Below are 15677 nucleotides of genomic sequence, written 5' to 3'. Positions count from 1 at the left end.
CCACGAACGTTGTGGGAGGTTCACTTCCTCCAGATAGGTGCGCGTACGATACAAATTGCGACCGCCGATTGGTCGGTTGCTGACAAGCCCCGTAGAATGATTGATAGTTGGAGTCCTGTCAATTTTGAGAAAACTTCCTATCTCCATTTTTAGAAAAACCAAGGCTATATAAATGTATGAATAGCAATGTAAAAGAAGAAATAAGCACAGCAATGACAACGAGTCACTTCAAAACAAAGCACTCTTTTAATTTTAAATTAAAGACAAAATGATTATAGAGCTTACATTCCGAATAACCATTAATGGGGGAGCAAAGCTAGCATTACAAAATCTGCCGTCAGTGTCAATATCCAGGAGCAGAAGTGTCCAAACCTTTTGCCAAGATGGTCAAAGTCATTCAGCGCAAAGGCCACAAAAATCGTATATTTCTTTAAATAAAAAATTAAATCTTCTATATTTTTTTTACTCAAAAATATACTGCTCAAAAAAATAAAGGGAACACTTAAGTGTTCACTTAAGTGTTTAAGTGTTCCCTTTATGTTTTTGAGCCGTGTATATTAAACAAAAGTTAAAAAACAGTTGTGTTTTTGTAGAAAATTGTTGATCCAACATATAAAAGGGTCTTGAATCAAAGAAAGGCTTATAATTTTAAACTTTTGGAGAGTCAATTAATGTAGTTTTTGGGCTAGAGTTTTTATTTGTCTCCTCTCAGCAACAAGAATGTAACGGTTCTGGGCTTGCTGACGTTTAGCCAAGTTTAATCACTGGGGAGTGGGGAAGATTTTAATAATTTAATTTTTAAATGGACAAAGTTCTTTACTGTGTCTAACAAAATAGCATGTCAGTTGGAAGTAAATTGAATAAATTATGTTTTCGAAACAAAGAAAAGTTTGAGAAACTTTTATGAAAATCTTTCTTTTTGATAATAACCCATAGACTCCACAAATTAGACAAGTGTATAGGGCAGTTTCCATTGTCTCCCGAAATATCCTTAAGGACTGAAGAATCCAGAAGAATAATTGGTTTTTATGTGTCTTTTCAACCAAAGGACTTTGTTTCTTTCTTCAGTCTAACATCTCAAACACAGTACTGTGTCTCTGTAGGCCCCTAGCAAACTGGAGCAGGAAACTGAGCTTAAATCCCGAGACTGGCATGCATTCGCAAAACTGGAGCAACACCACACAAGAAATTGTGTACAAACCCATCATATTCGCCTGAGTGAGGCGGTGGGAAACTTGGTTGCATTTTCCATTTGCTTGGCTGCCAGCAGAAGAGGGGATTTGTGTCAGTTTCACTCCGGCTGATATTCCCTCCAGAAGAAGCGAGCGGAACACTCATTTTCACATTTCCAGTGTGGATGGGAGAGTGACAAACCTCTTGACACCACCTGCAAGGGGCCTGATTTGTTGTTTTCTCTTGTTGTGAGGGAAGGCGTAAACATATCTGCAAGAGGAAGCTGGCAAGTGACGTCGCAGCCAGACGATAGACGTATTTACTCCCTGCCAAAGAACGTTCATCCTTGAAACGGCGCGAGGAGATACGGTTTGTGTAGCCGACAAAGCAAGCTGGAGACCCAAAAGACAGAATAAGAGTGTGATGAGAGATGATGTTGGATAGAAAAATGTGACCAATGGCAGAGGATATTTTTAGCCCAACCCTGCACGTAGGCACATACACAAACCCAGTATCTCTCCAGTGTCGCCATTACTCCCTGGAGCTCATTAGAACAGACTCAGCTACTTGTTTCTTCCAGGAGCTCACATCCACGAATCTCCCAAAGTTTTCTGCCACTTCGCAATGTTCAAACTGTGCACCTCCTATATCACCTGATCTGAACGCTCAGCAGAAGCGGAAAAGGTACGAATGCGTCCGATGTGTCTGCTTGTTCCATTAGTGCAGGCGAGCGCTGCATCTTACCAGTGACTGCAGAGGTACTTGAGAGGCATCATTATTTCTGCTGCATTGAGTTTGACTAAATGCCTCTGCAATTTCTAAATCCTCTTCGACCCTCATTATAAAAATGCACCTTTTATTACAGCTGCAGCTTTTTGTCAGAGTGGCAAGAACCCGAGGAGCAACCGACAAAGGAGAGGGCGGCAAAAGTGCTTGATCGTAGAAGATTAAAGGACCACAAAAAAAGGGAAGTAAAAAGGAGGATGGTGCACCTTAAAGCATCTTTTGAGCCAACCAGGAAACTGAGCCATTTTCTCTAATAGCTCTGCTCCTTTCAAGCCTCCTGGCTCTGCCCGTGTTTACTCCCTTTTAAGATGGCTGCGCCTCATTATCTTATTGTACGGCAGCCCTTGAACAGTGTGTCAGCCGCAATGGTACAGCAGCACGGTCAATATTCACCGTCTTTCAGAATGAATCATCTCCGTCCATGCTCTGCTGCAGCGCTGCTGACTGAGGCTAAACTTCCGTCTTCCTGTGATGTATGCTCCTTCAGATCACTGACATGCTCTCTCTCCCTCTTCCTCTCCTCCGGGTAGATGAGGTCGACTCGGAAAGTCTCAGTGTGGCCTGTGGCCTTCGTGGGTGGCCTGCGCTACGAGTCCCCCAAGGTAAACGCAGCCGGAAAGGTCTACGGCTGGAAGACTGTGTTCGACCCCCACCGGCCATTTGCCATCGACATGGCTGGCTTCGCCATCAACCTGAAGCTCATCCTCGCCAAACCACAGGCGTACTTTAAGCTCCGCGGGGTGAAGGGAGGCTACCAGGAGAGTAGCTTACTCCGAGAACTTGTAACACTCAATGACCTGGAGCCAAAAGCTGCCAACTGCACTAAGGTAACCTCAGGTTTTTTTGGGGTTTTTTTTTTTCTACGATCATGAAAGTTCAGCAGCTCAACTGAAACAGTTTAACTGCATTTGACACAGTCCAAAATCTGCAAAATAAGGTCCAGGGTGTAAAATGGTTTTGAGTTGGGAACTTCTTCATTCATTCATTCATTCATTTATTTATTTATTTTTATGTTCACTGCTTTAATTAACATAAATGTAGATTTAATTTAAATCTGTTGAAAATGAAAAAAAAATAAAAAATCAAGTTAAGAGTGGCAAAATAACTTACTCTTACTCCCAGCTTCGGTTGCTGCATCTGAGTCTTACCAAGTTGCGTAGCAATAAACGTAGAGGCTTGCACGCCACCAGTGTCATTATAACTATGTGATAATGATGTGAACATTGTCAACCATGACCAAAACCACAAACAGGGTGGTTCTAAAAATATTTTATGTATTCTTTTTAAGAAACAAGCAATAGAAACGACATGATTTCATATGTTTGCACAAATGACAAAAAAAATATTTAAAATCTTAACGCCTTTCCCCAGTCTTTTAGAAATTGCCCTAAATGGCTGTGCTGACCTTGATTTTTTTTTTGAGGTTTTTTTAAATGAATGTTATCCTGATCACAGCGACAAAATAAAGTTTTCTTGCAGCAACAGAGGACGCTGTGAATTTGCGTGGCATCGTTGCGATCATTAAAACATCAAAACTTTTTTTCAAAAAGTCTGTTTCTCAACAGTTTCTGTTGGTGCCTTTTTTTTTGATGACTTGGATAATAAACATGGAAAAATAGTTCTCAAATGTTCATACTTACATTCCATATTCAGTGCAAGTCACTGAACGGCTTCTTTTAACTTTAAAGAAGAAGCACAAGCACTGCCGAAGCACAAAAACATCGACATGAGGCTCACAGTAATTAAAAACAACAACTGTTAATTTAACCTCTACGGACCCCCAGTATTCACGGTGATTATTAACAAATGCTAAAATCTGCTAAAACTTGAGACTCCCTGTAGAAACATTTATATTTGTGTATTTTAATAGTAAAAGCACAAAATATGGGTCGTAATGTATTAACATGCACCAGGCAGTGCAGAGGGGGGGCACAGGGGGCTTGAACCCCTTTTATCTTTGATGCCATCAGTACAATACAGCATAGCTGTTGCTCGTTATAGAAAACTTTTTTTTGGTTGCTTGCTAATCAAGCAACCAAAAAAAACCTTTTCTATATATATTCTATATTCTGTTTGCAAAAAAAAAAAAAGCATTTTATTCCCATAAGCACTTGGTGCAGATGGACTATTTTCTCTCCAGCTTTACCGCTCCCTCTTGCGGTTGTTGGTCTGGGTCACCTCGCTAAGCTTTCTCTCCGGGCAAAGAGGAGTCAGCCAGAGGCCTTCAGCAAGCCAGTCCTCATCACAAGCACCCATACACACACAGACAAAGATAGAGCGGAGAAGAAAAGGAGGGGAAGGGAAGGGACGCACTCTCAGCCAGGTTTTCATCCTGCTCCTCTCCTGCCTTTCACAGGCCTAAATGAAAAGAGGGGATTCAGGGAACTGCTCACGGAACTGAATTGGCCTCGGTGAAGGAGGCAGAGACGTCACACTGATTACAGATGAGTGCAGGAGATGGACAAAAAGGGTGGTAAAGATGGAGTAAAAGGGAGGGGGTGGGGGTTAAGTCGTGTATGTGCATGTCTTTTTCTTATAATCGTCCACTTCAGATGCGAGCGTCACGGTTACCCGCCTCCTCACTACACCTGAGCAGAGAGGGAGTGGGCTCCTGGCACGGCTCATGCATATTTCATGACTGCTGCCAAGGCAAGATGAAAGAAGGAAGGGTACCAACACAAAGGAGAGAAGAGGGAAATGAGCTTGACACTTTGAGTTTGTTTCCCTCCACCCCCCCTCTTCCTTTGCAAACGTTTTCCTGCGTGTTTGTTCTGTCTCTGGGGCAAAAGCAAGCCAGCATGAAGGCTTTGGAGGATGTAATGAAACAAAAACGTATCCAGAAGAACTGGGGAGAAAACTGTAGCAATGCCACAAAGGGAAAAGTTTATACAACAAATAATTTAGAGCTGTCAGTCATTTGAAGGAAGCAATTATTCTGTGGTCAGAAGAGGACAAGCTGAAAAAGGGCTGTGCTAAATTTGTAAGAAAACCCTGTTTCAACACTGCCTCCTTTCACTCTGCAGGGTTCACGCTCAAGTAGCTCTTTACACATAGATAGGCCCTGTGGTGGTGAATGTACTGCTGGAGCAGCGTCCAGAATCGTCTGTAGTTGAAGAACATGAGGCTGAATCAGTGCATTAAGGGAACAGCATGTCACTAATGTTTCTGCTGTTTGTGTTTCCATGCTTTTTTTTTTTTTTTTTTTTTACCAGATACTCGTTTGGCATACAAGGACAGAGAAACCCGTCCTTGTGAATGAGGGGAAGAAAGGATTCACAGATCCGAACATGGAGATATGATTGTACTGTCCTCAAACTCAGACTCTGGTAAATATTTAGACTATGTGATGCATCAAAGGGAGGAATTTATTTATTTATTACTTTGTCTAACTAATCTGCAGAAAGAGCATTTCCACCTTTATAGATTTTATCTTTTTTTTTTTGTCCCAATTTAATTTTGCCAATTTTTCAACAAATTCTATCAGACACAGATAACCTGAGCAAATGTAGCATCTTAATCATATTTAAGTTCAGACTTTGACTCTAAAACCATACTTTTGCTCATTTTTATCAGGCAGTCAGAGGTGGACTTGCTTTTTTTTCCAATCAGTACACAGAATATTTTCCCGGTAGTTTTGGGGATGGTCTAGATGAGCAGATCCTTGTGTCCCTTTTTTTGTCAGTAGTGGTTTTCACCTTTGAATTCTCCCATTGATGCTATTTTTATCCGGAATCTGTCTCATTGTTGAGTTGGGAAGTTTGACATTACCTGAAAGCCTGTGGTGCTTTAGATATTATTCTAGGTATTTTTTATTTATTTTTATTTTTTACTTGGATGACCACTTAATGCTATATTGGAGCAGAAATGTGCACAGATAGACCCTTGTTCCTCTATACAAGTCTCACAAATGGCTGTGGGATCATTTTCTGACCATCACTAATTTTGTTTTTAATCTGCCCCTGAATTTCTACAGCTTGGGATAAGATGTGCTCCGTTTTGAGGTCTTTTAACCTGCTTCCTGTTGTTAAACACTTTCTGTTTAAGTGATTTCTTGATTCTACTAATTTGGCAAAAAATAAGGCATGGGTGTGGCCGGTAAAATTCAAGTCAGCCTTTTGTAATTAGCTACAGATTTTTCAAACATTATAAGGGGCAAACACTTTTTCACAGCACTGCGGCTGCAGTATCAAAGGAACAGGTGTTTTGATGTTTTCTAATAAACTGTGCAGCAACTGTAATAAATGTTCTTTTATTACAGCAGCTGCTCTCTGAAATAAAGAGGGTAATGGAGTTAAATTAAACATGAACGCTACTTCTCAGCTAACTAATTGTTTTGTTTTGCAGGTGGTGGGCCTTGCATCTGCGGTGGGGAGGGGAAGCAGTCAGGTTTCTTTAAAACTGTTCAACAGTGATCAAGTCTTAATTCTAAGGAAACAAAATGGAGGAATACGACATGGGTTAAAAATATTTTTTCAAATATGGACCAAAAACATGTCAACTATATCATATCAAAGCACAGCAGGCAGAGGCAGCAGTCGTTCTTCGGATCTACCACTGAAGAGCAAAGAGGACGGATCTCTAACGAGGTTTACCTGCACCTTCTCCGGGGGTTGGGTGGGACAGCACAATATGAAAAGCATACAGCCAGCAGACAGGAACAGGCAAGCAGGTCTGAAAACTATCCTTCCTCCGCAAATAACGCAAAGGATCTGAAAGAAATGGACCAGGATCTGCACATTGCACACAAAAGGAGGTTCAGGGTGTGGTACACATCATCAGTGCTGGATTTAGAAGAAAAAAGACAACAAAAAAAAAAGTTGAGTTCACTTTCAGCAAGGAAGAAATGTTGTTTTAATAACTACAAATGTTTGCTGTAATTTAAGTTAACTGGTTTAGGAGTTTTATGAACACTTGATCTGCTAGTTCACCTGTATTGACTCTTCTCTTCATGTCCTGTTGGGTTATCATTGTCAATTTTACGCCATCATTAAAACTCATGCATATACAGTGGGCCACGTAGGCACGTACACTTAAAAGAGAAACTCAACTTTGGTGTTCAACTTGAGAAATATAGAAATCCCAAAAACTTAACACTTTTCTTAGCACTTAAAATTAACAAAGGGTTTTCTCTTGAGGAAGGGTTTATACGTAACAAACAAATATGAGACCAATCGGAGGCCTGGGGTAAAATGCACTGAACTATTGAATTTATGTGTGAATGCAAGGCTATTAAATTATTGAAACTGAAAGATAAAGCTCATTTACTGTCTGCACTCGTCTTACAGAATACTGGTGGAATGTGTGAGACTTTATTAAGAGAACATTTAGTTTGCGGCACCTTCAAAATGAAGAGTCTTTCATTCAAGCTCAGATACATAAACATCAACTCCTACAGAGGCCCAAAAGTGCCACATTGAAATGTATTCATTAGAGAGGAAAAAAAAATACCTTACCAAATATATAATTAAGAAAACATGTCATTAATTATCTAATGATTTTGTGCTGCAGTGCAAAATGAATTTAGTTTTTCTCTTCTTTCTGCATGCCCGTCAGTCCGCAGGCGGAGCTGACGCAGATATTCTGAAGATGACGGATTTGGTCTGAAGGAAATTCTTTCACTCACATGGACTCTCTTTGGTGAGGCATTTGTCTCATTGCTGTAATAAAGGATGAGTTTCCTGATTTATGTGCACAACTTTCAGACCATTATTCTTGCATACAAACAAAATATCTCTCCCAGGGCAAATAGAGATTAAAAACATTTGGGAAAACCACCTTTAACAAATTAAACAGTCTTTTTATAGCAGAACCATTTAATTCACCGAGTGTGCTTCCACTATCTTACCTAGATTAATACTACAGCAGCACCACCAGGAACAGGTTGGATGTTTAAACCTCCAGAAAGTTTTTTAAGCAGTGTCTAGAAAGGAGCCACTCCTAATTTTGGGGGTGTTAGGATTTGCCTTGGTATGCTTCTATGGCTGGAATAGAAATTTAGGTTAAAATAAAATCTTCACACTCCTTAGGTTTGTTAAAGGAAACCTGTTCTTTGTAAGGTCATGTTATGAAGAATCTATTCACTAATGTGCCGGTCCGATGCAACTATTTAAAAATGTGTCCGTGTTTCTGAAATACTGCAGCTCTTCTCATTTTTACTGTCCAAATTCTGGATTCTGGTGATATTTGAAGAGTGAATGACCGAATTTCAAAGTGTCTTTATGAACAACAGACAAACATTACAAATCAAATAAATATTGCTACTAATCAAATATGGCCTTTTGGTAAATTAGAATTATTTCACCACTAAAGTCTTATTGGTAATCACAATGACAATTCAGACTACTTTACAATACACCACAGTACATTAATACATGTAATGACTCATTTAGGTAAATCCTGTTAATGTTTTTATGTACTATTTTGTGGCACTTTTGGTCCTCCATATATCTAAATCCTAACTGTTATTTTATTTTGTCTGGGCACATCAAATCTGCGTCAGATATTGGCTAAATCCCATTGTCTATGAATATTAAAAACAAAAAAAATTAAGAAGCATCAGAAATCGAATTTTTAAAAAAGCGTAAACATTAATGCATGGCCCTGAAAATGTGATATATGTAAAAAAAAAAAAAAAATTAACATTCAGCTCTGAAGTCAATAGGCAAATGAAAAGCACAATTTTTATTTATTTATTTTTTGTTTTTGCCTGGTTGCAATGTGGACCCAGTATCTTTAGTACAGCTGGTAGTATCTGATGCATTATTACGTAGCCTCATGTCAAACATTAACTGGACCACCGAGGAGAGTATCTGCAGCCCTAACGATAGACATCAGTAGTAATCACGCAGTACAGCTGATCATTTTTACAAAGTTATTCCACACCTCATAATATAATGGAATCTCTCCTCTGCTTGACAGATCATCCATCTGCAATACCCAGTGGTGGTCCTTATCTATTGCTGTCCCGCCGTAGAAACTGGAGATAATTTAAACACTAAGCCTCAGTGCTTTGCCCGACTCATTCTGTGCAGCTCCCTAACCTATGAGACAGAATGTAATGTTAACTGCTGCACAATACAAAAAAAAGAAAAACGTAACCAGATGTTATTCTAAAGCTCAGCAAGAGAATCCAAGTTATTACACATTTTACTTGGCAATGATTAGACACACATGCAGAAAAATGGCTGTATCTCTCTAACCACGCTGCGCTGCTTTCATTGACCGCATGATATTACCCCCGCGCAGGGATTAGCCATGATGAACATCACCAGCTACCCTCCAGTTATTTATTCAGTGTCAAAATTTAATATATTTATTTATATATTTATTTCAACTTTGGATGTGCAATTTAACTACAGCAGCTGCTGTTTTTTTGTTTTTGTTTTTATCTCTCTAGAAAAGCACGCTCTCGCACAGTATACATGGATTATGTAGATCGTTAGCAGGATGGTGGCACGATGCTGATAATCATGTTCCACTCGAACGCGTTTCTTATGAAAGAATCCACCTGAAGTGTTTGGCACCAAAACAAAACAATACTTGTGGTCTGAAGTGGAAAAATGTCGGGTTGTATAGAAACATAATGACAACAGGTGTTGCTTGTTCCCCCCTGACCAAGATTCAGGGGGAAAGTAAATTACTGTTCTTGTTTTCTGGATATTGCTTTTGTCAAGGTGCAGACTGACTAATGATACTGCAGTGTACAGATCAGCATGTGGTCGGACTGGTTGAATACGGTTATGTGATGTAATTTTGTGTGTTGTGTCATAGAGCAGCAGAACAATTGAAAGGGCTTCGCCTTGAACATGATGTTACAAAAATCTCTTCACATCTGATCCGTTTTTTTTTTGTTTGTTTGTTGTTTTTTTAACAAACACTGCATAAAGCAATAGTTTACTTAACCAGCCTTCCCACAGCATACACCAACATTCTCTAAGGCACAATACACTTTACACATAGTCTTTTTTATCATCTCCACGTCACCTGTTCTCATTCACTTTTTATGCATGTGACTCTTAAGGTTGTTTATTTGCCACAGCAGCTCTCTCAGACAAATGTTAGTTGAATCAAGATAAATAAATAACTGAGAAAAATAAACTCATGTAGCCCAGAGTGTTGTTTCCAGAAGATGTGGCGGGGCGGGGGGCTAACCAAACTGTATGTATTTCTGTCCCAAGGAGTCATTCCTATAGGGCTGCAGATTTAAAATAGTTTACTGACCCAAAAAAAGCACGTTGAACTGTATGAACTGTAGTTTTTTTTTTTTTACAACACAGAGGTAGCAAATCTGAATTGTCATCTAGTATTCATCACTTCATTACCTATTAACTAAAGTACTTTTTGCATCCGTTTAATTTGTAATAATGTAGAAGGTGATACGGTGGATTCCAAATATATTCATTGCCTCAGAATTTTTTCCCCATTTTTTTTTATTGCACTACAACCACAAACTTTGACAAATTTTAGTGAGATTTTATGTGTTAGACTGACACAAAGTTGTGCGTTGTAAAGTGAAAGGAAAAGGATGTGAGTTTTTCCAGTAAAATTGTTGAGTCTATATGTGTTACGATCCCTTTGATCCTAGATTTGGACATCTCACAGAGCACTGTTCAATCCATCACCTGTAAACGCCGCCGCTGTTAAGAGGTTCTACAAAGTATTTACTCGGAGCTGTTGAATACAAAAACATGCCATACTTTTCACAAATTCATTAGGCCGAAAAAAACCCCAACATGTATTATTAATTTTCTTCCACTTTACAACTGCAGTTTATTTGATAACATTGTGATGTTATCAAATAAAATCCCAATAAAATACAATAAAAGTTCATGCTTCAGGGGTGTGAATACTTTTTTAAAAGCACTGTAAGGTAGTCGGAATCAGACAGATATCTAAAGGTTTTTTTGTTTTGTTTTTTGCCAAAAACAACCGCAGCAAAAATATTTCAAAAAACGAGCATCATGGTGTAAGGTTTACACACACAAAAAAAAAGATCCTCAAAGCGATTTTGTAACCTTGATTTCTCTGCAGAGGCTTTCAGAGCATCATCAAAGGATGAGGCAGGAAGGGATGGAGAAAAAATAAATAGCAGACAAGCTTCCCTGGCCATGGTTACAAACAGAGGTCAAGCCAGATTTATTGATTTATCTTTTCAACAAAGAGCGAATGATACCCATCAACTAAATATAACAACGTGCCATGAATATGGCCGGTAAGACAAACTGGGAAAATCAATTAAAAGTTTTCTTGACACCTTGGTGCTGCTGACCAGGGCAGGCGGTCCAGATCCATGTAAACATAACCAACAGCAGTCGAGTCTGCTCTGTTCATGCTTCCTTAGCATACGCTCTCCTCTTATCCTCACTGGACGTCAACAGTCATGCCATAGTCAGGGCTGCTGGTGAACTGGAGTCTACCATCTGCTTCCTGCTCTTCAAACACCATAACCTATGACAGCACAGGGAAAAGAAGCTCAGCCAAGGCTACGAAAGGATAGTGAAAGTGAGTGGTTTTGTGTCAATGTAAGCACTCTCTTAAAAAGAATTGGAAAGTAAGATGGACAAAGTCGCCTAAGAAATTTATGAGAAACTACATAGTGGTAAACATACAAACTTTTCAAAATACTAAGCATGGATTCTTTATGTAAACATGCTGTTTGTATTTAGCTAGAAATTAAAACCATAATTATGCAAACATAGATTAATAGATTAATTATTTGCTCTTTTTTTCTAAATCTTTGTCAACTGAATAGCTTGCAGACAGAACACTGTTAAAATGACATGTTTTTAGGTCACAAGAAGCTCACATATTAATCATATATTTCAGGACTTTATCCACCTTTAAGGTGGCATATTACAAATTATACAGCTGAACAATAATCTAACAAATCTGTTTGGGGTCATTTTCACTTGAAAGTAGCAACAACCAGAGTTGAACACTAAAAAAACAGAGCTTTGTTGAGACATCTTTTAATTTAATTACTCAATTTATCTTCTGGACACATGACTGTCATCAGATTCGACTGACTGTCATCAGTTGTATCTGATTTATTGGAAATGAAGTCCAGCTGTCCTTATACACCAAAACCAGAATTTTGGAGTAAAAACAATAAATTAGGAACCGAACATCAAATCCACAGTAACATGGTGGTGGTAGCTCCATGCTGCGGCATGCCAGTCAGCTTGGCTTACACCCTTAAAGTGGCTACCAGAAAGCTCAAGGTGAATTTTATGTTTTGGCATCACCGTGAACATTTGACAAAATAAATAAAAAAAAAACTTCAATGTTTGGAGAAAATTAAGCTTTAAGGCTTGAATTACATACAAAGAGTATAGAAGTACAACTGATAGGAGATTTGTGACATATTCTGCATAGTCTGATGATATACTAATATACTAAACTTTCACAAGCCAGAGTTAGCTAATAGTGGAAATTCAAGATGTGGGATGCCAATAGACTCCAAAAGAAGAAGAAAAAAAAAACAATTCTACAAAAAGATGGTTTAATCAAGTATCACTTAAAATGTGTGCACAGTTATGCAACCACTTATTTGCATTTTTGTGTTCCATTTCTCCCCCAAACAAACTTGTTTGTTTTTCAGTTTGATCGTATAGGACAAATGTGAAACTATACATGAAAAAAGTTTTGAGTTGCTTTATCATGACCTCGTTTATACGTCACTAAGAGGTGACTCCTTATATCCTCTGTAATGTGCTGCTATTTTAGGAATATCTTGAGAAGCTGTCACCAGAAATGTCATGAACCAGTTTTGGGTGAAAATATACAGACTGCATAAGTAGTGCACATTTTTGCTAGATGGTGTTACATCTTAGTCTAATAAAATAATAAATACCCTTCAAGTCATTTTGTTATGTGAAATAGTTAACTTCATGAAAGGCAGACACTGTTACAAAACTCAACCTCGTCACGCTGTTATCAGCCTTGTGTTCAGTGGCTTAGGAAGATTGGCAGCTTTAAGTACACGATGCTCCAGCATCACCTCCTTGATCCCTGATACTTTTTTTATACACATGTGATCCGTAAAAGAAAAGGCTGTCATGTTTTTTTTTGTTTTTTTTTTAAATATGTTGTTAAAAAATCCATGGCATGAGTGTCACAACTCTGAGACAAAACCTATATCATTTTGTAGGGTCAATGGTGCAGCAATGACTCAACTTTATCACTACTGAATCCCATGTTCCACTATCCAGATGCTCGGCCCGCACACATAAAGACTCCCTGCGTTCTGCATGCCCAATGAAAGAAGGGGCTCAAACTTATGGCAGCACCACCTAACTTTTGATTCATTCAGCTAAGCATTCAACAACATGGATTAACTTTAATCCACGGAGTGTCCGTTAATCCTTAATTATATATATTTAAAAAAACTCATCAGAAATGGATGACCCTTTCCTGATGCAGTAAATATGTCACACACATAATCGGACTAGATGTTTAATTTTTTTTTTATGTTTAGATACATGTAAGGTTAACAGTTTAATCTCCCAACATACATGGCAAGATGAGTAAGAACAGATAAGAAAAAATGACCTTTTTTATAACATGCTACATAAACCGCAGGATACTGTAGTGCATGAGTGTATATTACACAGTACCTGGTTGTCTCCTTTGTGAAGCCAGGGCCCTGGGACATAAAGTGTTTGTTGTGGTCCAATAGACCAGTATCTTCCCAAATTCCTGCCATTTATAAACACAACCCCTTTGGTCCATCCCTGTGAAACGAGGTTGCAAATCAGAACGCAAACATAAACAGTCCAAAGTGTTGTTTTTCTTATGTCTCCTGAGTCCCATTCTTTCTGAGAATATATTAAGATTCAAAGAGACCCTATAAATATTTTAGAACCCACAAGAGATCTAGTGGGTACAAAACAAAACATACGAGCAATTTATGGCAAGACTCAGAAATCCCAAAAAGGGTAAAGCTAATTTTTTTAGATAAAATAATCCAGCAAGGTAGGTAAAAAAGTTCAGATTACATAATTTACACATTAAGCAGCACACAGTAAGGCCAACAGAATAAACCTTCATAGAGGCAAATAAGGTGGTGAACAAAGACATAAGCTAGAGACACATTTCTCTAGATTATGTGTAGTTACAGAAATGAACTGTAATTATTTTTTTTAATGTTATCATATTTTACAGTACATTTCAATGTAATCATTAAGGCACAAGGAAGATGGCAGTTGACTCTTCTGTAATTTATCAAATTAACATGTATTTAATTGTTCAACTGAATAGGTGTCTTACTGCTACATATAACCCAGGACTGCTCCTTTTTGAGTTAAGATGAGGATATATTAACAGGACTTTCATGGAAGGTTTTAACCGGTTATGTTTTTGATTCCAAGCCCCAACTTACAGGAAGTTTGATGAAGGTGTCTTTAGGAGAGCTGTTCACGTAAAGTTTGCCCTGAAAAAAGGCCGGGAACGAGGGCTGCTGCTGCATAGGCACCCAGGAGCCTGTGGTCTGAAGGCTGTGAGGGAAGAAAAACAGATGAATTGTTTTGATGCATTCACTTGCACTTTTACCTAAAATAATATACGACAATCTTTAGCACAATATGGTTGTTTGTGAGCCAGCATGATATTCTGTCTGTCATAGAATATTTATTGGCCTGCAGTGAATGCCAAGTGAAAGTTTGGAAATGGATTCAGGGAAAGTATTCATATTCAACAAGACTGTAGGTTATGCTTCGCCTCCGAGCAAATTCAAAAAGCAGTCATAATAGAAAACCAACAGTTCTTCCTGAAGTAGGAATTTCTAGTGTTCGATTATAAGGGGCTTCAGGCCTTGACATTTCAGAATGATACTGACGCACACAAAGACGCACGCATTCACAAAAAAAAAAAAAAAAAAAAACATCTGCACCGAAGGGGACTCATAGTGGCTTTAAAACCGAGCACATCCACAATTTGTGCTCCATTAGCTTTAATTTTACAATTTCGGGAAAAGCATCCATGTTGTTATTGTTGTCATTATTATCCAAGCAGGAATGTATTAAGCATACAGTAAAGAAACACAAATCTCATGTAAACTGTGTAGAGGGGTGCATTCTGTTATTGCAGTACTGAAATATTAATGAGGGAATAAGACTTGAGCCTTGGGGTGAATTTATTCTTGCATAATTCACCTGAAAATCTCTACACTAATCCTTCCAAGTATTAACATCATCAGATGCAATGACTGCTGTGAGATGTGTAGTACACTTCATACTGCCCTCCATACTCAACAACAGTAGAAAACACACATTTAGATGCTTTTAAGAATCTGAGTTGCTAAACAAATATAGACTTGGCTTGATTTAAATTAACCAGACATCTGCTTTAGGGATTCCCTCTCTCTGGTCTATCTCTGGCTTGGAAGACAAACAACAAAACAAGGAAATAACTTCCTCACACTACAGATGATACCCTCCGTATTCTTGTGAGAATGCTCAAAGGTGAAAATAATCAAAAGAATTTCCCCCGATTCCAGCATCTAAGTAAAGAACATGGTCACATTTCCTGGATCACTCTAAAATGATCTACCTTAGAGATTTTGATGATGCAACAACAGATCTCTTGGTTATCTTGCATTGAAACTCAGAGATTCAAGTTAAAAAGTTTAGCTTCACAACTATTTTAATCCAGCTTCTATTACTCCATCTTGCATTTGTGATTTTAATCTGTTTTGTCATAGTTGTATAGTTAAGTATATA

The 15677-nt window shown here is 38.4% G+C and overlaps 2 protein-coding genes across 7 annotated transcripts in view; one reads left to right on the top strand and one right to left on the bottom strand.

Annotated features, from left to right (window-relative positions):
• The window catches only part of LOC103474772 (galactosylgalactosylxylosylprotein 3-beta-glucuronosyltransferase 1), a 109058-nt gene extending 99018 nt beyond the window's left edge, over positions 1-10040 (top strand). For all 4 annotated transcript variants that reach the window (XM_008425988.2, XM_008425987.2, XM_008425986.2 and 1 more), the window contains 3 exons: positions 2490-2786; positions 5172-5285; positions 6304-10040. In XM_008425988.2, coding sequence (XP_008424210.1) covers positions 2490-2786; positions 5172-5258 — 384 coding nt within the window. In that variant the 3' untranslated portion in view covers positions 5259-5285; positions 6304-10040. The remainder of the gene's footprint in view (positions 1-2489; positions 2787-5171; positions 5286-6303) is intronic.
• LOC103474770 (beta-galactosidase-1-like protein 2) overlaps positions 9623-15677 on the bottom strand; it is a 28456-nt gene continuing 22401 nt past the window's right edge. For 2 of the 3 annotated variants that reach the window (XM_008425982.2, XM_008425983.2), the window contains exons 17-19: positions 14339-14453; positions 13575-13691; positions 9623-11406 (exon numbers count right to left, since the gene is read on the bottom strand). In XM_008425982.2, the coding sequence (XP_008424204.1) occupies positions 11320-11406; positions 13575-13691; positions 14339-14453 (319 nt within the window). In that variant the 3' untranslated portion in view covers positions 9623-11319. Of the gene's footprint in view, positions 11407-13574; positions 13692-14338; positions 14454-15677 lie in introns of those variants that run through there. The other variant, XM_008425984.2, reaches the window with a different exon arrangement.

This window comes from Poecilia reticulata, linkage group LG13 (genome assembly GCF_000633615.1).
Source record: "Poecilia reticulata strain Guanapo linkage group LG13, Guppy_female_1.0+MT, whole genome shotgun sequence".
NCBI classification, from domain to species: domain Eukaryota; kingdom Metazoa; phylum Chordata; class Actinopteri; order Cyprinodontiformes; family Poeciliidae; genus Poecilia; species Poecilia reticulata.
The sequence above is the reverse complement of the archived record's forward strand: the minus strand, read 5'-3'. Positions and strand labels throughout refer to the sequence as shown.